At 42.7% G+C, this 25,200-nt stretch overlaps 1 protein-coding gene across 3 annotated transcripts in view; it reads right to left on the bottom strand.

Moving 5' to 3' along the window:
* The window catches only part of GPRIN1 (G protein regulated inducer of neurite outgrowth 1), a 72,016-nt gene extending 48,462 nt beyond the window's left edge, over positions 1 to 23,554 (bottom strand). Inside the window, exon 1 of one of the 3 annotated variants that reach the window (XM_072146256.1) lies at positions 23,487 to 23,554. In XM_072146256.1, coding sequence (XP_072002357.1) covers positions 23,487 to 23,534 — 48 coding nt within the window. In that variant the 5' untranslated portion in view covers positions 23,535 to 23,554. Of the gene's footprint in view, positions 1 to 11,786; positions 12,075 to 23,486 lie in introns of those variants that run through there. The other 2 variants (XM_072146257.1, XM_072146258.1) reach the window with 2 other exon arrangements.
* Between the last annotated feature and the right edge of the window lie 1,646 nt (positions 23,555 to 25,200).

The following is a 25,200-nucleotide window of genomic DNA, read 5'->3' as shown; positions in this document are numbered from 1 at the left end:
AACAAACTGTAATATTGGAGAATTTTATAGGAGATAGATAGATGATAGGGAGATTTATGGGCAGCATGGTGGCTCCGTGATTAGCACTACAGCCTTGCATCGCTGGTCAACATCTGCAAAGATTTTGTATGTTCTCTCTGTGTCTGCGTGGGTTTCCTCCGGGTCCTCCGGTTTCCTCCCACACTCCAAAAAATTTGGGGAGGGGGACCGATATTTTCTGAAAGCAGACACTTGCCCCATTTTCAAAATTGCATCAAAGATTTTATAGATTTTAGTGCGCCTTCATGCAATTTTGATTCAAATTGAAACATTTTATTAAAAATACTTAAAATTTGACTTTGATGGCAAAAAATTTGATCCAAACAGAAAATGTTTACCTTCACATCTCCTAAATGTAATACATGGACATTTGTAGAGTTCACAAATGTGCCCTATTGATATGTTCACATGAATAAATCCACATAATATCACTAAAACTGTAATAACTAGATATCTGCTTTTCAGCTAGACATTTTTAGACAGTCACAACCTGCAAAATATATCAATAAAACAGAATAAAAAGTAAAGGCGCCATAAAACCTATAGAATTTTGAAAGCAGACAACTAGGCGATGCATTTGGCAATTAACATTCAAAATTTCCTCTAAAATATGTACAAATCCAGAATACTTATATAAAGAAAATCTACTTTCCTAAAAAAGTAAGATGTGAGGAGAGCATACAGACCCCACATGTGTGTATTCACCAAAATATGCAGCAAAGGGAACTGCAGAAAATTCACACGGACGTATCATTGTCTGTTCCTTAGACAATGGTAACCCAAATAAATAACTATATATCCATAAACCAAGCTAATGAGATAATAAAAGTCACGTTTAGATGTGCGCCATTGTATTATCACAATAACAGAACCCTTCCCACTTCATAAGAATGAAAGTGAGAACGTTATAACATAGGTGGAAATAATGGAGGATGGTGGGAAATAAAAACTTTATACCAGGACATGTGTGTGTTTTTGGTGTTACATATAACTTTATGGACATGTTCTGGTCGCGGTGTAGTCACATTAGGCGAAGAGGATTGAATGTTCATCGTATCAGTCAATTTTCCCAACAAAAAATAACTATCACAAAATAAAAGGGAATAAGAGAGAATGGGCCACATTTATCACTTTTGTGCACATAGGTGTAGTAGTTGTGCCTAAATTCTGGTGCACTGTTTTCCAGAATTATCACAAGCTTTTACAGAATTAGCACAACCATCTGTGATAAGTTAATTTCCTTCCTCTTATTAATCACTTTACTTTAACACAGTTTAGGCGCAAATTTGGCGCAGTTTCAATTAGATTCAGATTCAGTTAGATTCAGGCACTTACATGTGATCCTGCTACAAGTTCCTCTCTGCGGCTCCCACAGCCCAGAATGAAGATAACACTCACAGCAGCACCCAGGTGTGTGACACCCTGCACCCAGTGACCTCCTCAGCAGCACCCAGGTGTGTGACACCCTGCACCCAGTGACCTCCTCAGCAGGGATCCCCCAGTGCTGATCTCCTGCTGCACCCCTGTAATTCTGCACAGTATCCCCCTCAGAAACACTGGTGATACTGTGCAGAATGACATGGGGGACACCTGTCAGTACTATGTGCAACATTCTGTAATGTTCTCTTCTCTCTTGCTTTGAGCTCAGGATTCTGCAGAATGTTTTGTAAATAGAAGGTGATGAACTGTAAATAGAGTCTGCAGCTCCTGTCTGCAGAGTATCTAATGACTGTATTATCTGTACTAGTGTCTGCAGAGTATCTCATGTCTGTATGATCTGTTCTAGTGTCTGCAGTGTCTGGATGAGCTTTTCTGCTAGAAATGAGCTGTTCTGCAAAGGGGCTCAGTGCTTTCTTCTCAGTTAACGCCAGCTCCGGGCTGGAGTGTTTTTGCGCCCGTTTTTGCGCCTAAATGAAATGTCGCAAGTGATGAATATCATTAGGCGCATCAAAACATCTGGATTGCTAGGATAAATGAGGGAAAGCTGGTTATTTTTTGCTGAACAGCTAGCATTTATTCACATTTAGTCGCAAAAATGGCACAAAAAATGGTGCGCCTGAATGAAAAGGCGCAAAAACAACAGAAAAAAACGATTGATACATGTGGCCCAAAGTGTGTTCTTAGATTTGCATAGAGAAGGGTTAAAAACATGAGTATTAGTTGATATTATCCCTTCTCAAAATGTAGTACTAGTAACATATAAAGTGAATATTTCCATTATCTGTGAGCTGCAGCAGCTCCTGTGTGCAGCTAATACTCCCTGCAGCCTGATGGCTAAGAATCTGGAGGGGGGGGACGGACACTTCAGGGGGCTGTGTCTCTGGTTCTGTGACTCATAGAACCTCACTTCTTATTTCCTATGAAAGAAGAGAGTCTCCTCTTTTATATGAATCTAAATTTGTGTTTCTAAAATGCAGAAAAACGGAGATATTAACTGTTAAACTGCCGTCGGAAGTGATATTTATATATAAAAATGGCACCTGATATTCTCACTTTAAACCTGAATATCTCTGGATCCATAGCACCTAGAAACAAAATTCAATATTCATTTGAAAGAAGAGATTCTCCCCTTTCTCCCTGGGGGCCCTGGGCAATTGCCACCTTTGCCTACCCATAGCGCCGGCCCTGGCCGCGCCGACATTGGAGAGTGAGTATAAAAGTTTACTTTTTTAAGGGCTGTGGGGGCAGGCTATATACTACTAGGGGCTGCTGTATACTACATGGGGGAAGGCAGTATACTACTAGGGGCAGCTGTATACTACATGGGGGCAGGCTGTATACTACTAGGGGCTGCTGTATACTACATGGGGGGAGGCTGTATACTACTAGGAGCTGCTGTATGCTACATGGGGCAAGGCTGTAAACTACTAGGGGCTGCTGTTTACTACATGGGGGCAGGCTGTATACTACTAGGGGCTGCTGTATACTACATGGGGGCAGGCTGTATACTATTAAGGGCTGCTGTATACTACATGGGGGCTGGCAGGCTGTATACTACATGGGGGCAGGCTGGCTGTATACTACTGGGGGCTGGTGGCTGTATACTACTGGGAGCTGGCTGACTATATACTACTGGAGGCTTGCTGGCTATATACTGGGGTGGGGGTTTGACCAATGCATTTCCCACCCTCGGCTTATACTCGAGTCAGTAGTTTTTCCCAGTTTTTGGTGGTAAAATTAGGCGTCTCGGCTTATACTCGGGTCGGCTTATACTCGAGTATATACAGTAATTTCTTAATGGCAACTATATTGCTGTCCATTCAAACCGTGACAATGGTGTGGGTTAGATCACAGCAAGTACCCACCATGAATTTATCAGTGGGTGATGCTGAGGTGGTTAAAACCTCTTTTGAATGAGACCATGCTAAAAATGTCGAGGCTTGTATTTTGTTATAGAAATATAATTGCTCAAGATACATAAACACATCATATTAAGCAAAGCTATATGGTGTCCCTACGTTTGCATATTGTGAATTTACTGAAATTCCATGTGCCCCTATATTGAGGGAGATTTATGAAAGAGTCATTGAAAAGTCCAGCGGAGATTTAAACTCCACAGTCATTTTCTATGCCAGATAAATCTTGGTGGGTGACTTATTTAGGGTAATTTTAGACTGCGGAGTCATACTTTAGACCAGCTATTAGTTGGTCTAGTTTGCGACTGAATTTTCTGGTGCACGGACTAAGCCATGCCCCTTTTCCTAAAATAATGCCCTTTTCCGTCGGAAAAACTGCAGAAAATGGTTTAAAACCCTTAAAGGGGATTTCTCACCAAGGAAGCTAGGCCCTATCCACAGGATACCCCACCCTACCCCACATATCACCAGAACGGGGGGTCCGGCGGTGTCTGAGGTACCTCCGCCAGATCCCTCGTCGCTCCCCCAGATGAATGGAGCAGACAACCACATTCATCTATATGGAGCTGCGCTCGGCATTCTCCGTCAGCTCCATAGAGATGAATGGAGCAGAATGGGTAAGGCCTATCCCTTTAATACATGTGGTGAAAGCCATTTCAGGAACAAATTATTACAGAATTCTGGAGTAGACAGATTATAAATCTCTCCCATTATGTCTCAATGAGACCATATAATCATTTTTATTTCTCAATGATTTAATAAACTTCTATGATTCCAAACCTCGGCATGCTTCTGAATAAAATCAAAGCCCCTTGATAGTTCTATAGAACATGTATCTGTAACAAGAAAGTATACATGACACTGTGGATTTTGTATTCTCTTTCGTAGACAGCTAATCAAAATGCTATTAAATTTACTGTGATGTATCCACATTTAGATCAGTAAGAAAGGGGATCTAGGAGACAATTTTACATAAAAGACCAAAAATTGCGGGTTAAATAATGTAATAGATGTGTATTGCTTTACTTGTAGAATTGAAATGTCACATCATTACAATTGTACAATAGTGTTATGTGTGTATTATCTGTTGCCCACACATTGGGGCCAATGTAACATTCCTTGTCCACCAGTTTTTTGGCATAGAAGGCATGGAAACGTTGCTAGCGCGCATTTTGGAATTTGCTTTTGGCCTTTAGGGGCCATGCATGCCACTTCCTTTGTGCCTCAGTCCCTCCCCTTCAGCCATGCACTCTGGTTATCCTGATAAAACCTTACTGTGCAACAGGAGATACAGGCTGAACAGAAGGTGAGGGGGAGGAGCTATGTAAAATGCTTGTCCCTGTCTCTTCTCATTAATAACAGGAAGCAGCTTCTTCAACAGGCAGGAGCTGATGTCTGCTCTCTCCTGTCTACAGTCTGCCCTCATGTTCCCACACACAGTTTACCTGCTCCCCCTACAGCTGCTCAATTCAATAAAGTATCTAGTATCTTCCATAAGTCTTTCCTGCCGACCACCCCTTCTCTCTAGGCTTTGACAAGGCTACAGTAAGATCAGTGAAGAGAAGGGGTCATTATGATACACGGAATGAAAACTGTGATATATCTTATGGTTCTCTGTTCTCCCCCACCGTCCTGGTAAGAGGGGAATGAGATAGCATATGCTGAACATCCTGGGTGACACATCCATCATTGCAGGTAGCGAGCAAGCAGTCATGTCTATATCTGAATACAATGGGGCAGATTTACTTACTCGGTCCGTTCGCGATCCAGCGGCGCGTTCTCTGCGGTGGATTCGGGTCTGGCCGGGATTCATCAAGGTAGTTCCTCCGCCATCCACCGGGTGGCGCTGGTGCGCTGAAAAGCATCTGAACGCACTCAAGTTCACTGAGCCGGACCAAGTGAAGGTAAGGGCGTCCCAAGCGACACTTTTATTGTTTTAAATGCTGCGTTTTTTCCCAATCCGTCTGGTTTTCGCTAGGCCACGCCCCCGATTTCCATCGCGTGCACGCCGGCGCCGATGCGCCACAATCCGATCGCGTGCGCCAAAATCCTGGGGCAATACAGGGAAAATTGGCGCAAATCGGAAATATTCGGGTAACACGTCGGGAAAACGCGAATCGGGCCCTTAGTAAATGACCCCTAATCTCTTTCAGTGTAAAGGTGCATTTATGTGTGTGTTCTTCCCCTGATGAAGTCACATTTAGTGATGTAACGCGTGGGGTTATTACCTGGGCCCCCTGGCTGTACTTGGTGTATCTTACCCTCTTGTTACAACCTGCCGGTGCTTGGACCTACTTAGGCTTCTGAGATTATATAGTGAGGGTTGCTTCACTTGTTTATTATACTCCTGTATTGCATTTTGACTTTTTTGTTTACAAAGTTTGTTTGCATAGGAATTTGACATAGGCTTTTGACAGGTTATATAGTGAGGGTTGCTTCACTTGTCTATTATACTCTTGTATTGCATGTTAACTTTTTGTTTACAAAATGTGTTTACATAAACACCATGTAAATTTCTAACAGCCAGAGGGGGTTTGTGAGGTTGACTATATTTTACTCACCTCACCGAGTCGTGTACAGTGTGCTTCATTGTACCTTTTAAGTGTTTTTATGTTTTTGAGGTCTTGTGTCGTTATATTTGTTCTAATAAAGATTGCTATTATTATTGACAATTGCTTGGCTGGTATGACACTCTCTTTCTTTTTTGCCATATGTGTGTATGTGCAGTAATCTGTGTGTATAGGTCACTATAATGCGTGCAGGGGCAGATTGCACATTCATTCAAATTAAGTTGTATGAATATTGTAGTCACTACATTCACTTCCTACATATCGTACTAGAATCAAGCTTCTTGGGGAATGGAAGATGTATCCTTTCTGCCTGCTTTCAATCTGCCTATGGAGGAACTTCAAAGACTCTGAAATGGCTCTTGTCTACATGTTTATTGAAAGCAGGAACATTGTCCTAATTGGCTGGGTTGCTTGTGCCAGTGCTCAGCATTATGGGAAGTCAGGGAAGCTGTTCTGGGATCAGTTCCCTTAGCTGATGCCACAATTAGGAAGTTTTGGCCCACTTCAAAAGAACTATTTTACAGGTGGTGCTGGATCTCAGGATCTTTGGATCAATACAATCATAAAAATACAAATTTAATAAAGTTTTGTGATGTCTTTGAAAAATACAAAAATCTGTTTCAACAAGAAGTGCCATAATCTGACACCTATAACTATTTTTATATTTTGTTGTAAGGAGCTGTGCCACACATCATTTTTTCTGGAATAACCTGTCATTTTCATTTATACCATTTCAATTTTTATTACATTTTTTATCAATGTTGAAAATTGGTTATTTGAATTTTATTTTTGCAATATTTTTTTATTTATACTTTAGATAGTCTCATTGCTCATCCAATACACCACATTACTGCTGTTTATTGTTACTTTACTGCTTCCCTATTACACCCTAAATCCGTCAGTGTCCACCAATGACATCAGTGTCACCACTCACGCACCTACATTGTGAATATGCCACATTCCGGTTCCACCGCAGCACCTAACATGTTGATTGCTGTAGGCTCTGATCTAAGCAGTTAGTGGCAGGTGTCTGCTGTGTTACATAGCAGACATCTGCCTTGCACTGAGAGGGCTTAGCCCAGGAAACAATCCCACTACTGCCTTAATGACACTGTGATGTACATATATTAATCTTGATTAACCACCACCTCTCTACAACTGTCTGGAATGCCAAGGACTGTTTAAGACAATGAAAAGATAATCCAGCATAGTTGTGGAGCTCTGGCATTGTGGTATGCTCTATGGTTGCATTGCCAAGGGGGACAATGGGGCACGTTTACTTACCAGGTCCTGCCTAGTTCATGAAAGTGCATTGTCTAACGATAATGCAGTCTACCACGATTCACTAAGATCGTGCGCCCGATATCCTGCATGTGTCGCTTCCTTGCTCATGTCCCTCGGAGTTCACCTTCTTTTTCCTGGTGCATGTAAGTGCATTGTCTTGCGACACAATTCGAATCTTAAACCCCATGTTCTGAATGTCGGATCGTCTGAATTAGTCGGATCGTCCGCCCCCCAGTCTTCTGTCGCATGAAAGGCAGCGCAGCTGTGCCAAAATCCAATCCGATCACGTGCAACACAATCCCAGGACAAACCCCTGTTAAATACCTGTCAAAGCTGCACAAATCCCAAAACCGGCGAACAATCCCACAAAAGTGCAATCCGCTACCCTTAGTGAATAAGCCCCAATGTATTAGTGTATTTGCTAATATCTTTATTCCACTGTTGTGATTTGGTTGCATTCTATAATTCAATGTACATGCTTTAAAGGAAACCTACCACTTCGGATAGGGCTTATAAGCAGCACATGCCGTATCTTCGTTATGTTTTTTAACTGTTTTGAAGCGTTTTAACACTTTATTAATGTTTATATCCGAACTAGCTTTCCCGCAGCGAGGTCTGCGCTCGGCGCACCATGCACGCTACCACTTCCTATTCAGACGCACACACGGTCGCGCGCATGGTGCGCCGAGCGTGGACCTCGGTGCGGGGAAGCTAGTTCGGATATAAACATTAATAAAGTTTTAGAAAGCTTTAAAACAGTTTAAAAACATAACGAAGATAAGCGCCGGCACCAGCACACCCTGAGCTGTGCTGCTTATAAGCCCTATCCCAAGTGGTAGGTTTCCTTTAAACCAAGAATTACAGTAATAATGTTCCCTTTTATGTGGTGTGATTACTGTAAATAAAGTATAATGACTGTAGTGTATTAGCATCAAATATATTGACATTCAGAGACGGTAGCATGATCAACTAGTATATATACTATAAACTAGTATATATACTACCATATAATGAAACTGTATGAGTGTGTGCAACAGGTGTTGCTCTGGGACAAAGGCATTATGTATAGCAGTGGCATTTACGCAGTTACAATTAAATTGAAGTAATAGACTATCAGAAAAATTACATCTTGATGGCCAGTGACTTCAAGCTGTCGGGCCCCAGTGTAAAATGTGTGCTAGGCTCCCATTTAGTATTGTTTATAGTACTCGTCTTCTCAAATAGGAAAGCTACACCATATGCATAGCTCCCAAATGTCCCGGATTTTGCAGGACAGTCCCGGTTTTTCACCTTTGCCCTGCAGTCACGGGTAGCTAGGAGATTGTCCTGGATATTCCCTCCAGGTCCCACACTGGCTGGGGTTGTCCAGGCTCTGTGTCCCACCTGGTATATACTTTCAAAGCTAGAACATGCAATATTGAATGGCTTCTACAGGCATCGGGCAGGAAATCCTTTTGAGACATGTGTCGGGTTAGCGCAGAGCAGAGACCCCGTCATCAGGGAGACATCACCATCTCTCCATATATAGGGGGTCATTTACTAAGGGCCCGATTCGCATTTTCCCGACGTGTTCCCCGAATATTTCCGATTTACGCCGATTGTACTGGGGCAAAGTCTCTATTTAATTCAATTAAATAAATTTTTGACTAGCCGGGACCCACAACAGCTTCACTCCACCTGCCATGGGAGAGACAGAGCCTCTATCCACTAGGCTATAAGCTTAGTAGTTATCTATCTGTGGATTTTTTTGTAACTAAGAACTGTTAACTGTAACTGTTACACTGTGACACAGACTTAATATAGACAGGGATCTTCTTAGAGATTATTATTGTAGTTATTGAGAAAATTATTATTATTTTTATTATCATTATTTTTATTATTATTATGGAGACAATTATTATTATTAATAGTAATAATAATAATATAATAATCATCTCCATAGTAATAATAATAATAATATTAACAATAATTGAGACAATGATTATTATTATGATATTATGGTAAAATTTTGGAGCATGACTAGGTCGTGTGGCTTAGGGGGGATCGACGCAGCATGCTACGCGTGCCACCATTTTGTCTCTCTTTCCCTTCCAGAAATGTTTGGAAGTATGCATATGTGCCCCCTAGGCCTCCTGGGCAGACTGCACCTTCTGCGTACCATGAAATTATGTCCCTTTCTATCTTTTGATGGCTAAATATAAACTTTTACTGGATGTTGTCATTTAAGTGGTTCTTAAAACCACTGAAGTGTCCACTGTGCCAAAGTATGGAACCTAATCTACAGAACCTAACCTGTGCCTCTTAAGACATACATGTCCACATCACAGCAAATGCAGTCCATATGGGCCTTCTACATTGAACTGTATGTACCCATTTAACATATAACAGGTTACATACCATTAAAGTCACAGTGACTCACAAAGATAGTGTTACTGTGTTCAAAAAGGTTACTTATCTTGTGGACTGTAAGCTCTTGCGAGCAGGGACCTCATTCCTATTATTTTACTTGATGAGTACTATGTTAGGCTACATTCACAAAACTGTGTAGGATATGTATGTACGGCCACAAGCTTGTGAATGTAGCCTTACTTTGTAATGTTTTATTTGTTTGTATATTTACTCCATGATCTGAAAAGTGCTGCAGAGTATGATGGTGCTATACAAATAAATATGTTTAATTGTTATTATTATTAAGTACTGAATATTGATTATGTACAATATATCTATAACTGCAAGCTGATGGCACAATTTAAGTATAATAACCAAATATAGTAAAATCCCTTTATTAAAACCAATTAAATTTGCATAAAATGATCTTCTTAAGGAATGCACAGTATATGGTGGAAGTGACATCTGTCACTATAAATCTGGTCTTCGTAGAGGAACTCATCTTTTATCACCAGACTTGAGCTACACTATTTGAACAAGATGTGCAGAAGTGAGACACATAGGCTAGGAATTACTGCATTTTCTCTGTATTTATGACTGTACAATTACATAAAACTGCTCTCTTCCTCAGACATCACCATAGTGATACATTTCTCCCTTTGCATTCCATGTATTGTATCTGAGACAATGCTTCTTGTGACGTGCGGTCTTAGAATGAGGTCTTAATTTTTGCACAAGACGACTAGAAGAATTTTTTTTACAATAATTTCTAGATATATTTATCTGAAAAATATGAAATGTTATACGTGTGGAGAGCTGGAACATTTACAGCCTAATATCATCTACAGTGAATCTACAAGATTTTAGATTTTTTTCTATCACATAAACAACATTCCTTAATGTATTGAATTTTTGCATTAATGGAAGATGATGTTTGTCTTTATAAATATTCATGTAAATTTATTTTGTGCAATGTTTTACATCATTTCCTTTGTTTTACAACCCCTGGTACAGAGAATCCCACGAGTGCCTACACCATAACAACTAAACCGCCTCAAGCAACTGTCTTGTGTATTAAATCCATATATTTATGATGAAATAAGAGAAGCGTCACATTTCCTGAGGAAATCTGCTCCTCTATGCCTATAGACAATAACAGGTCCTTTCTGCTTAGAAGTAGAGTACCATAACAGGATACATAAGGAAAAAAAGCACTAAAAGCCAAAATACTAGAGTCGTAGAGAATGGAAGTAGGATGGCAGGCCATTCGTCTCCTTGGAAACACACATCTAGCTGCATGTGTACTAAGAAATGGAATCCCCTCTGTTAAAATGTTAGAGCAGCTCACAAATGCTGAAGCCACAAATGTAGCCATACTGTGATACATTGACTACACCAATCTTCCACATCAAAGAACAAGGGATGAATGGAATAGTTTCTGTTAATTATCTGACTTTATACAATGTCCTACCTTAAAGAGACATGCTGGGCATTCAGGAAAGCGTGCAAGTGACTGAAATAGGCAGGAGCTGTCACCCCATAGTACATCATTTACTACAATGACCAAGCTGCTCAAAACATGAGTCCATTGTAGACTGAAAACTGATCACCAAAAGTGTGCAATAAATCGACATTGTTTGTTACGAAGGACTTGACTGTTACAAATGAAAATGTAAAAAACTTCAAATTGTGTGGCCACTTACTGGTTTCACAACTCACGACTCAAGGCTGAAGGTACCTTTATAGTAAGGTGCTCATGGTCAAGGTGTTCAATCTAGTGGGGAGATATTGATCTCCTTCAGTAGAGAAGCATTGCAACAGAGATCAAGTAGACGTTTCTTGGAAAAACAACGCAATACACATAGACTATAGTGCTTCGATTTGTTATATTCTGCGCTGTGTATATTATAAAAGGTACGGAATAATAATGTGAAATGTAAAGACAATGGTAATCTGCGTGTGGATACAATTACTATTTAAGCACGTGCTGCCCCCTCGCAGATGGCACTATAAACCTTCTCACCAGCACAAATACCCATCTCTCATCTGGAACAACCTGTCCACAGACACCTGGCTACAAACCAAAGAAAGGACAAGCCATAAACAAATGATGATGATGATGGTGATGATGATGAAGAAAATAAAATACCTTGAGTTTATAGAGCTGGACTCACAGGAAAAGTGTTTTAAAAAGCAAAAGTAGAGAGGAGCAGAGAAAAACAGAGAGGTGCAGAGTGATGGGGATAACGCAATTACCTGGATGAGTCACAGGGATGAAGCTCTCCTGCCTGAGAATCCCTTTGCCTGCTCGCACTTCTCCTAGTGCTACTCGTAGCTGAGTGTTGCAGTCATGCCTGCCAGTGGGAGCATGCGTGTGGGAGGAGGGAGAGAGAGAAACACAGAGAAGAACAGAAGCAGCAAATGTTTTTCTCCCATCAAATTACCCCGCATCACACTAGGAATCAGCAAGAGAAGGAAAAAAACACTCAGACTATTACACAACCGAGAGAGTGCGAATGGTGTCAAATGAATGCATATTTTCCACTGTGTTCATAAAGACCACCAGTAGAGCAATTGCGACCTTACACAGAACACCCTAAAATGGTCAGAAGGAAAGAATACGATTAAGCAATGTGGTAACTGCCATGTAATGGACAAAATGGCTGAATAGATCACTGAATGATCTTTTACTAGCACAGCCATTGCTGTGTGTGTAGATTGTAAGCTAATAATGCCAAGTAATATAATGTTGTATAGGATTTATTACACAGTATAGTATGAATTTTCTCTGTAATATTATTACCATAATGAAATGGTTAAAGGAAATCTACTATCAACATCAAGTATGATGAACCAGGGACACTTACTCATAGATCCAGGGACTGTGGTAATTGGGTTATGTTTATTATCCATGGCCTTCTCCTTTTTCTATTGAGAGTGAAGGTCTATCCTACTCCTCTGTGTTCTGGCTTCACAAACTAATGTTGCACTGTACAGCAGCATGTTTCAGTCTCATCCTCTCCCTGCACTCCCTGTAATCTCAGCAGCAGTGACCAGTGAGCACACTGTGTAAGGGGGAAGTGCTCCCTCACACTAACAACCTACATATCTACAACAGGGGGGGACTAGTGTAGCCCTTCTGGCTCATTGGCTCATCAACATTTTAAACATTTATTTTAGAAGGAAGGGGCCATGGATAACAAAAATAGGCATAGCTAGGGGTTCAGCATATGGGGGGCAACCCGAGTGTACCAGTATTAAACTATACAGTGACCATATAGTGGTAGATACTGGTTCCCCTCAGCCCTCCTTATTACTAATCACAGGACATAATGTAGCGACTTACAGAAGACATATCTGCACTTTGACTTCTGCCAGTGGCATCTTGGATATGTTATAGAGAACCCGTCAGGTGAATTTGGGACCATAAACCACCCACAGGTGGGCGTTTATAAAATGAGGCACATGGGACTCACATTTGGAGTGCAACACCCTCGCCGATGCAAGGCAGAGAGGTGGTTGCGAATACGTCCCATCATGTAGCTTGCAGCCTGTGAAGGGTCTGATCAACCCCACAGCAGGTCACTATAACACAAATGAGCACTGCAGCGGTAGAGCCTGCCTGGTAAAGCAGGAGTTAATTGTTTTCTGTGATGTAATTCCAGCAACCAATCACAGGTGTTATACTTTGTTTCTGTGAGCTGAGATGTAATTGGAGGAGTAGCCACCACCTGACCAGTGGGAGTAACAAAACCCCTGGTCAGGAAACTTCTAGAGCTCAGGAGAAGACTGGAGTTAATCCAGTACAGACCAGATTAGAGACTCTGAAGAGTCAGTGCAGCCAGCACACCAGACCAGAAAGCAGATGAGCCCAGCTCCCTGCCTGAAGAGTGGAACTAAGAGCTAGTTAGTGAGAGGAAAGGGGTATCATCCTACCTTCAAGGGTGATACCTGAAGCAATCCAGGACAAGCTGAAGCATCTTACTAGGACATAGCTATCTCCCAGCCTGCCCTTTGCATCCAGGCTGATGATCCATCCTGTGACTCCCTCCAACTACATCTCCAGCATTCCACCATTCTGTTAAGGCACGTTGCTACTGTTCCTGTCGGTTCCAATAAAGAACTGTAAGTTATTTTTGTTCAATGTCTGCCTCCGTCTGGTCCCTGCTACTACGGCTGTTATCATCACGGGCACCCTATCCACTACACTGGGACTCATACTCCAGACCCCAAAGGGTTGCCCCAGGGAGAACCGCTATAGCAGCCTCTCCCTCTTCATTTCTTGCCAACACCACCCTGCTGGAGACCTGCCAGGCTGTAGGACAGCCCTTTGGTTCCCCATACCAAGCACCGTGACACTAGCGTGCCTAGGCTGCAACCGCCAGCCACTCAGGTACTGCGGGCCCGGCTGTCTCCAGGCCCCAAGAAAAGGCTAGGCCCCAGTGGGGGATGTTGCAGGAGCTCTTGGTGCCTCTTCTCTCAATGCAGCTATAACACTGTGGCTTCATAGTGCACGCTTTGTACCTGTGTACTAGCGCTTGCGTTGGCAGTGAAGCCAGGGTGTACTAAACTGAAAGCACTGAAAACTCTAGACTGAGGTAAGTATAAACATTGTTTATTGCACTGCGGTCACAAACAGTAAGCATACAAGGCGTTTGGCAACTCTAAACCACCAGTCTATGAGGACCAGTGGGTGGTTTAGTGTCCAAATCCACATGACTGGTTCCTCTTCAAGTTCACAACAAAATATATTCTTTACACTTTCATCTTACAGTAATGTCCATAATAACAGATTTGACAGGAAACTTCAAGTTATTGTAACCCAGTGAAAACAGGGGTATCATCATCTCTACATCCCTGCCTCACAAACACAGCTACACTGTGCACATACACATGTGGATCACACTACTACACAGCAACTATAGAGTTAAGTAAACAAAGCTGTAGTGACATCACACAATATTGTTACATTTTGCAGAGACCAGTGCAGACCAGGCCCAGTGTCTGAGTTGTTGTAGTGCAGACCAGGCCGAGTGTCTGAGTTGTTGTAGTGCAGAGCAGGTCCTGTGTCTGGGTTGTAGTGCACCAACCTGTAGCAGCAGAAGGCACCTCAGTAAAGCTGGGAAGAGATTGCACATAAGAAAGAACTGGAAGCACAAGATATTTCTGTACAGGACAGAGAGAATGAGTATATGTAACTGCAGAAGCTACAGAGGATCCTGAGATATGTGCAGAGGGAGGACACTGGAGCACAGAGACACCTCAGCCTCATACATCAGGTACTGAAGTCACTGCCCCTAGAACTTGTCTTGGATATTATTACTGTGATTAGTGACTGAAGTGTTCATACTGCTGAGAATAAACTGTTCAAAGAGACTGTGGAACATGTGCTTATCTATCTGGGCCTAATATCCCCTAAACTACACACCCTCAGAATCCTCAAAGAACTCGCCCCTGCTAGCCCATCGTGGTCTGGCGTGTGTGGCTGTTACATTGGTGGCCCGTACGGGGATTTTGAGTGGATTTGGGACGCCCCAGAGTCTCTTAAAGAGCCAGTACACCGCTATTGAATCTCAGAACTGTGTATAAAGAGAAAGTGCCTTGCTGTACTAACAATAGCCATGGATATACAGCAACAGTTAGATGCCATTAGTAGGTCTCTCCTGCCATTAACCCATGCAGAACTGGTGTCAGTGGCCAAACAAGCCAAGGTGCCAGAGGACAGAATTAATCAAGCCTGCACCCGCAGACATCTTATCACAGCCATTAATAGCTCCCTAGATGAAGCTGAGGAGAGTGAAGAATCAGAGACTGTGATTGTGTTCTTGCAGAGACTAGCCCAATTTATTGCAAGCCTGGGAACTAGTAACTCAAATGAGGGTTTGGTGTCTAAAGAGAACCTGTCATCCCCACAAAAGGTGCTGCAAGGATTAAAAGAACAGGTTCAAGCCCTTCAACAGACTGTGTTAGATTCAGCTACTACACTGGAAGGAGTATTTAGCACTTGTCCATCTCCAAGCAAGTCTAAGCCAGTAAAGAGAACCAGTCCTACTCCTGAGATCACCATCAGGAAAGAGTTTAAAATAAATGGCAAGATTGGGGAGAGAGAGGAAAGAGAAAGACTGTCCTATACTAATCTCATTCATCAGATAGATTTGGGAGTCCAGAAAGGATACCGTGATGAAGAAATTATTGAGGCAGTAGTGAAAGCCATCAGTCCAGGACTGCACCTCAGAAATATGTTGGAAATGAAAAATAATCTGACTTTACCCCAACTCAGAATTATCTTAAAGGGACATTACAAAGAAGAAAGCACATCTGACCTTTACCATAAACTGATCAATATCTCTCAAGACATCAGAGAATCCCCTCAAAACTTCTTGTTCAGAGCTATTGTGCTTAAAGAGAGGCTTTTGTTTGCATCCAGAGAAGATGAAGCAGAAGAAAGATTTGATCCAGGTTTAATCCAGAAGAAGTTTCTCAGATCTGTTTGGACAGGTTTATTAAGTGAAAACATCAAGTTCCAGTTGAAGCGGTATCTGGAAGTGTCCCACATAACAGATGAGGAATTAATTGAGAAACTGAATGATGCTGTCAGCCTTGAATCAGAAAGGGAACAAAAGTTAAAGAAGCACTCTGCAAGCAAAATCACCAAGGTGACTCCTCCTAAAACAGAAATGGTGAGTGTGCCACAAGGAGAAGTCAGAGAAACTGATTTTGTGCCTAACCAAGCACCAATCACCCCCAAAACACTACTTAAAGCGACAGTAACACCAACTGATTGGGAAGCAGTAGTGAGTGATCTTCGAGCAGAATTGGCTGAAGTGAAAAGAGCCTTAAGAGCAGAACCAGAACAGAGATTCAGGAGAACACGTCGAGTCTTTCAACACAGACCACCTCCGGTGGACAGACCACCTCCAGCTTGTGAAGATTGCATAAACTCCAATCAAGCTAGAGCCTGTTGCCATTGCCTTAAATGTGGTGAAGAAGGACATTTTTCTAAAGACTGCAGAGTACCTCATTTCAAGCAGTTAAAAGGCAGAGGGTTGCTGGTGAGGGACAACCAGTAACCTCAACCCCAAAGAGGTCCCAAACTAATCACACAAACCATGCTATGTCTTTTGAAGCTACTCAGAATGGAGAGAGGTTGCGCCAATATTATCCCCAAGTGTGTGACCGTCTTCAACAACTCCAAGCAAGAAGAAACTACTCAGTCACCAGTATTGATAGTGACACTTCTTTAGGCTATGCACCATCAGAGGAAAGCATGTCAGAAGACCAGCCTAAACTAATTAACCTGGTTGGAGAAAAATGCATGATCCAGTGCACACTAGATGGATTTCCTTTTAAAGCTCTGTGGGACACAGGAGCTCAAGTCAGTATCCTGAATGAAGAGTGGAGGCGACAATACCTATCTCATACCAGACTCAGGTCAGTACAAGAACTGGTAGGTTCTGGCCCATTTAGTGGAAGAGCTGCAAATCAGACTGTAATACCTTTCTTAGGATGGGTTGAAGTTACCTTTCAATTGTGTGCCAAGCAGAACAATTCTTGTGAACTGTCGGTACCTTTCCTGGTTACTAGTGACCAGCGAGTCGCAGAAGAACCTATTATTGGTTACAATGTGATTGCTGAAGTGGTTCAGCAAACCAAGAGCCATACTCCACTAGTGGACTCAGTGTCTACATCCTTTGGATTACCTAACAGGGCAGCAGAGAGAGTGGTGCAAGCTCTCAAGAAGGCCGAAACAACTGTGTCAGTCCGAGAGGTAAGGACGGGCCTACGCTCAAATACCATTCCTGCTCATACAGCGGTGGGAGTGAAGTGTGGTGTCAGAGTGGGACCAAGACCAAAGCCACAGAAGATGCTGTTTGTTCCTCAAGATCCTGCTCAGCTGCCTGAAGGAGTCATCACAGGTGAGACTGTGGTAAGCGTTCCTTATAGTGGTTTTGCCAAAGTGACTGTGCTAGTTATGAATTCCACCAAGCATGAAGTGAAATTGGATCCTAGAACTTCATTGGGACATCTTGAAGATATCAAGACTGTTTACCCAGCCAATGTGAGACCAATCCATTCACCACCTGAGAGTGCATCATCATCTCCTAGAGTGAACACCTGTCAACAAAAGAAACAGACACCTTCATCGAGAGAACATTGGGATCCACCGTTTTCCCTAGAGCATTTGGGAGCAGAAGAGCAACAGATGGTAAGACGGATGTTGAGAGAAGAATGTCATGCCTTTGCGAAAGATGACTTTGATGTTGGATGTATTCCTTCACTGAAAATGAAGATCAACCTTAAAGATAATACTCCAGTGACTAAGGGGTATACAGGAGTACCAAAACCCCTACACAAAGAAGTTAAAGAATACCTTCAAGACCTTATCAACAGAGGATGGGTCCAGAAGTCCAGATCATCTTATTCCTCTCCCATTGTGTGTGTTAGGAAGAAGGATGGAACTCTAAGACTTTGCTGTGACTACAGAGAGTTAAATTCAAAGACTATACCAGATCGTCATCCTCTACCCAGAATACAAGATATGCTAGACAGCTTGTCCGGAAGCACTTGGTTTTCTGTCCTAGACCAAGGCAAGGCCTATCATCAAGGTTTTATTGAAGAAGCCAGTAGACCATTGACTGCCTTTATTACTCCTTGGGGTCTCTATGAGTGGATTCGCATTCCCTTTGGACTCAGCAATGCACCCGCCGAGTTTCAAAGAAGCATGGAAGCCTGTATGGAAGGATTGAGAGATGATATCTGCCAGCCTTATTTGGATGATAACCTCGTCCACAGTAAGACCTTCGCTGATCATGTGGAACACATAAGAACTGTTCTACAACGTTATCAACAACATGGAGTAAAGCTGACACCCAAAAAATGTGAACTCTTCAAGAGAAAGGTCAGATATCTTGGAAAGATTGTATCCGGAGAAGGCTATACAATGGATTCAAAAGAAATTGCTCCAGTGAAAGCATTGAAAGACAAACCTCCATCTACAGTAGGAGAACTAAGAAAGGTTCTAGGTTTCCTTTCCTACTACCGAACTTACATTCAGAACTTTTCCAAGATTGCATCTCCTTTATATGGTCTCTTGTCAGGAAACTCCACCTCTAGTGCTGTGACACCAGAGGACAAAAAGAAGAAACAAAGCAGACCTAAAACCAAAGGAAGAATATCTGCTTCTGCCCAACAACCTATCAACTGGACTTCTCATCACCAAGAAGTGCTAGAGGAACTAGTTGACTGTTTGATCCAACCACCAGTTATGGGATACCCTGACTTTAACACTTCATTTATCCTACATTGTGATGCTTCTCAAATAGGACTTGGAGCCGTCCTGTACCAAAGACAAGATGGAAAACTAAGAGTTATTGGTTATGGGTCAAGAACTTTAACACCAGCTGAGAAAAACTACCATTTACATTCTGGGAAGTTAGAATTCCTAGCTATGAAGTGGGCCATCTGTGAAAGATTCAGAGACTTCTTATACTACAGTCCAGAATTTGTGGTCTACACAGACAACAATCCTTTGACTTATGTCCTAACCACAGCAAAACTAAATGCAACTGGTCAAAGATGGGTTGCTGAACTAGCAGACTTTAATTTCAGTATTAAATATCGTCCAGGCAAGTCTAACACAGATGCAGATGTCTTGTCAAGAATGCCACTTGAACCAGATGACTACATGCAACAATGTTCAGAAGAAGTGGGAATGGAAGACATTGTGAGTACTGTCCAAGCCATTCAAATACAACAAGAGGAGTACATGCCCACCTGGTGTCCTCTTGCCGTGGAAATAACTGTAAAGGATCAGGAACTGGACTCTACTGTTTCTATTCGTCAGTTGTCCAAAGAGACAATCAGAAAGGCTCAGAAAGAAGACAGAGTTATTGGAAGAGTACTTCATTATTTAAGTCAAGATAGACTTCCAAGCAAAAGAGAGAGAGAAGCCGAGTCACCTGCTATCAATACTTTATTGAAGGAGTGGCCTAAGCTTTATTTGACTTCAGATGGGATTCTACATCGAAAGAGAGGACCCAATTCACAACTTGTGTTACCACGAGTCTACCACCATACAGTGTTTAGAGAACTCCATGAAGACATGGGTCATTTAGGAGTTAAAAAGAACAACTAACCTAATTCGAGAAAGATTCTTTTGGCCTTATATGCAGAAAGACATTGAAAGATATGTGACCAAGGAATGTGGTTGTTTAAAAGACAAACGCCCTCATAAACCTATCAGAGCACCCATGGGAAACATCACAACAACTTACCCGTTTGAGATGGTGTCCATTGACTTCTTACATCTAGAACAATGTAAAGGAGGTTATGAATACATCCTTGTTGTCATGGATCATTTCACTAGGTTTGCACAGGCTTATGCAACTACTAATAAGTCTGGGAGAACAGCTGCTGAGAAAATCTTCAATGATTTTTCCCTCAAGTTTGGCTTTCCGACCAAGCTCCACCATGATCAAGGTAGAGAGTTTGAAAATCAGCTCTTTCATCACCTTGGAAGATACTGTAGAATTCAGAAATCACATACCACCCCATATCATCCAGAAGGAAATGGCCAAGTGGAAAGATTCAACAGAACTCTACTATCCATGTTGAGAACTCTTACCTCAGAAGAGAAAAGAGATTGGAAAAAGTCACTGTCTAAGATGGTGCATGCCTACAATTGTACCAAAAGTGAAGCCACAGGATATTCACCCTTTTATCTTCTATTTGGCAGATCACCCCGTCTTCCAATAGACATTATGTTTGATTCACCAGTTTCAGACACTTACAAGACCTACCCTGACTATGTTCGTGCTTGGAAACAACGCATGACTGAAGCCTATAAAATAGCTTCAAAAGTTGCCACTGAAGGACAACATAAAAACAAAGACCACTATGATAGGAAATGTCATGGCGCTGAATTGTTACCTGGAAACAGAGTGTTAGTGAGAAATCTACTTGAAAAAGGGGGACCTGGTAAACTTCGTTCTTACTGGGAAGACAAAATCTACGTTGTTGTCAGAAGAAGGAGTAAAGATAGTCCTGTATATGAAGTGAAGCCAGAAGCAGGAAACAACAATAAAACAAGAATCCTACACCGAAACTTGTTATTGCCTTGTGACTACCTACCACCAGATAAATTCAATCTTGAATTAAGGAACCAACCTAAACCTTCAAGAAGACCTCAACTTGAAGAACCACTTGAAGAACCTGAAGAAAATTACTTAGATAGCTCAGATGAAGAAGATAATACTTACATCTTGAGAATGCCTACTAGGAGCGGTTATCCTCAAAACAGAAATACATTAAACCCCGAAGCCTCAGAGTTTACACCACAAACATCTTGTGAAGAAACTCCTGGAAGTACTGAAATCGTACCAGAACCAACTACAGTTGAACCAGAAGCGGAAACAGATCAGGAACCTGAACTTGAACCGATTCCAGAAGTTGATGCTGATGATCCAATACCTGAGACTGTAACCAGATCTTCTACAAGAGAAAGAAGAAGACCTCTTACTTTAACCTATGACACATTGGGTGAGCCAAGTGCCGTACCAAGAACTGTTCAATTAAAACAAGTTTCATTACCTGTTACCCAGGAATTACAACCTGAGTGGTACCTACCAGCCACTTGTTTTTCAGAACCTTTTTGAACACTGATTTCTGAATCCTTTCTCTCATATTTTTTTTTGATGGACTAAGGACATACAAATGTTTTATCACTTAGTTAGTGTTAGCTTAGGTTTCAAGCTTCAAGGAACAACAGACCAACCCAACAAGATCTCCAGAAACTGTTATATATATTCATGCACTGTTTATTTCATCTTTAACATTCTTTTTCTCCTTTAAGCAGGAAATTCATCAAGAATGTTAATTAGAATTTATAGAATAGGATGTTATTGATTTCTGCTGTAACCTGTTTAAACCTACATAATATGTCAGGTCATCACCTCCTTTGTCACCTCACAAAAAGGACAGGTCAAGCAATATACACCTACCGCGGTGGAAACCTGGTTCACATGCCTTAAACCAGTTTACCAACTGGACCACTGGAAGTGTAGACGTCCACTACCCAGAGGAAGCCTTACCAGGGGTAACAACCCTATACCAGGAACAAAACTGGGAGGACTAGTTCCAACCAACCCTGTCTTCACCAGTGTAACTCACTGATGTCGAGGACGACATTAAATTCAGAGGGGAAGAGTGTAACCCAGTGAAAACAGGGGTATCATCATCTCTACATCCCTGCCTCACAAACACAGCTACACTGTGCACATACACATGTGGATCACACTACTACACAGCAACTATAGAGTTAAGTAAACAAAGCTGTAGTGACATCACACAATATTGTTACATTTTGCAGAGACCAGTGCAGACCAGGCCGAGTGTCTGAGTTGTTGTAGTGCAGACCAGGCCGAGTGTCTGAGTTGTTGTAGTGCAGAGCAGGTCCTGTGTCTGGGTTGTAGTGCACCAACCTGTAGCAGCAGAAGGCACCTCAGTAAAGCTGGGAAGAGATTGCACATTAGAAAGAGCTGGAAGCACAAGATATTTCTGTACAGGACAGAGAGAATGAGTATATGTAACTGCAGAAGCTACAGAGGATCCTGAGACATGTGCAGAGGGAGGACACTGGAGCACAGAGACACCTCAGCCTCATACATCAGGTACTGAAGTCAGTGCCCCTAGAACTTGTCTTGGATATTATTACTGTGATTAGTGACTGAAGTGTTCATACTGCTGAGAATAAACTGTTCAAAGAGACTGTGGAACATGTGCTTATCTATCTGGGCCTAATATCCCCTAAACTACACACCCTCAGAATCCTAAAAGAACTCGCCCCTGCTAGCCCATCGTGGTCTGGCGTGTGTGGCTGTTACATTATACCCATCAACCTGTCTTTATCATTACTAGTACTGAGCAGTGCCTTTTTATCCCGGATAGGGGTAGTAGTACTAATCTGTGCCCATATATACAGGATAGGGGTAGTAGTACGTATCGTTGCCCATATATATATAGGATAGAAGTAGTAATACTTTGATGTGTCCATATATACAGGATAGGAGTAGTACTACTGAGATGTACACATATTACAGTACAGTAGTAGTACTGTGCTGTGCCCATACATACAGGATAGGAGTAATAGTATTTCACTGTGCCCATATATAAAGGACAGGAGTGGTAGTAGTACTGAGCTGTGCCCATACATACGGGATAAGAGTAGTAGTAATGTTCTGTGCCCATACATACAGGATAAGAGTAGTAGTACTGTGATGTACCCATATGTACAGGATAGGGCTAGTAGTGCAGTAGTGTGCCCATATGTATACAGAATAGGAGTAGTAGTACTATGTGGTGTCCATACATACAGGACAGGAGGAGTAGTACTGTGCTCTGTTCATATATACAGGATAAGAGTAGTAGTGCAGTTCTGTGCCCATAAATATACATGATAGGAGTAGTACTATGCTGTATCCATATATACAGAACAGGAGAAGTAGTACTGTGCAGTGCCCATATATACAGGTTAGGAGTAGTAGTGCTACACCTTTACACCTCTCCATACCAGGTGGGTATTTGCTGCATATTGCAATAAAAACCCACTGGTAACACCTGGGATTGCTGCTGGCACAGATCATGGTAGTTAACCCCTCGATCCATGCCGGCAAAGCGGCATTGGAAATCCAGCGCGTGGGCACTGGCATATTGGCTAAGATTGTCGCTCCCCGTGACGTCATCGGGGAGTGGCAATCTGTTATTTTCACGGTTACACCCGCAATCCTCGGTATGGATTGAGGGTGTACCCGTGCCTGCTGCCGCGGTCCCCGCTCCCCCAGCTCTCACTTACCTCTCCTGGCTCCGGCCTGCACTCTTGCTCCCAGCTTGTAGGCCGCATGCTTCTTCCATGCAGTCGCGTGCTCCTGCCACTAGAGGGGGTGCGCGCGGACTTCTCCCAGCCTTAAAGGGCCAGCGTCCTCCTTATTGGCTCTGGCATTCCTGGCTCGGCTATATAGCCTGGCGACTCCCAGCATCCCCTGCCGGATCTTCATGTCCTGTTACTGAAGAGAAAGCCCTCCGTGTTCCTGACGCCTCTGTGGATTCTGTGATTCCTGTGTTCCTGTATTCCTGGTTTCCTGTGTTCCCTGTGTTCCCTTGTTCTGTGCTATCCTTTGGCGGTCCTGCATTCCTGTGGCGGTCCTGCCTGCCTGCCTTCCCGTGGTCCAGCCTGCCTGCTTTCCCGTGGTCCTGCCTGCCTTCCCGTGGTCCTGCCTGCCTGCCTTCCCGTGGTCCTGCCTGCCTGCCTTCCCGTGGTCCTGCCTGCCTGCCTTCCCGTGGTCCTGCCTGCCTGCCTTCCCGTGGTCCTGCCTGCCTGCCTTCCCGTGGTCCTGCCTGCCTGCCTTCCCGTGATCCTGCCTGCCTGCCTTCCCGTGGTCCTGCCTGCCTTCCCGTGGTCCTGCCTGCCTTCCCGTGGTCCTGCCTGCCTTCCCGTGGTCCTGCCTGCCTGCCTTCCCGTGGTCCTGCCTTCCCGTGGTCCTGCCTGCATGCCTTCCCGTGGTCCTCGTGTCCCTACCTTGGCTGCCACCGTGGGCCTAGTCGCACCCGCGGAGCGACCTGGTGACTCCCGCCGCAGCAAGACCATCCCGCTTTGCGGCGGGCTCTGGCGAAGACCAGGAGTTCACTTAGACTCCGCTCCCGGGTGCGGCTTAGGTTGTTATCTCCCGCGGTGGTCCAGGGAGTCCACTTACTTAGTCCCAAGGGACTAATCCCCATAGACTGTGACAGTTATCATGACAGTCTCGGGTCCTACAAGACTGTCTGATATTAGCTTATCTATTACACTGTGCAATCTGCACACTGTATTAGATGATGTGGAATATCCCCATATACTGCCATACTGTAGTATGGCAGTATATGGTAGGATCAGACAACCTAGGGTTAAAGTACCCTATGGGGTCTGAAAAATAGTAAAAAAAATTAATTAATAAAAATAAATAAATAAAAAAAAAAACAAATCTAATCCCCCCTCTTTTCTAAAAACTGATATAAATATAAATATTTCCCTATTGGAAAATACAACCCAAAGTAGAAAATGCCACTATTTCACAACAGATACAAAATTTCATCTCATCTTGCAAAAATTGGAACCACACACAGCTGAAGTATGAAAAAGTTATTAGTGCCAGAAGATGTCAAAATTAATGAAAATGTTTTTTTTGTACAGTAGGTTTTTTTTTTTAATAAAACCTATATAAATTTGGCATTCGCGTGATGGTAGCAACCCAAAGAATAAAGGAGACATGTCATTTGGGGTGCACAGTGAAAGCCGTAAAAAATAAATTTTTTTCACTTATTTCATTGCATTTGGAATTTTTTTCCCACTTCCCAGTACACTGCATGGAATATTAAATACTGTCACAACAAATTGCAGTTGGGGAGTGAAAAATGGAAATGCAAAAACAAAAAAGGGCCTCAGCATTAAGGGGTTAACCTGCTTAACCTAACCTTCACGTGTAGTAAAAGGGATCACAGAAGTCAAAGGGATGCCCCATAGTTTAGAAAAA

This window comes from Engystomops pustulosus, chromosome 4, assembly GCF_040894005.1.
Source record: "Engystomops pustulosus chromosome 4, aEngPut4.maternal, whole genome shotgun sequence".
NCBI classification, from domain to species: Eukaryota; Metazoa; Chordata; class Amphibia; order Anura; family Leptodactylidae; genus Engystomops; species Engystomops pustulosus.
Note: the sequence above shows the minus strand (reverse complement) of the source record. Positions and strands in the feature narration are given on the sequence as shown.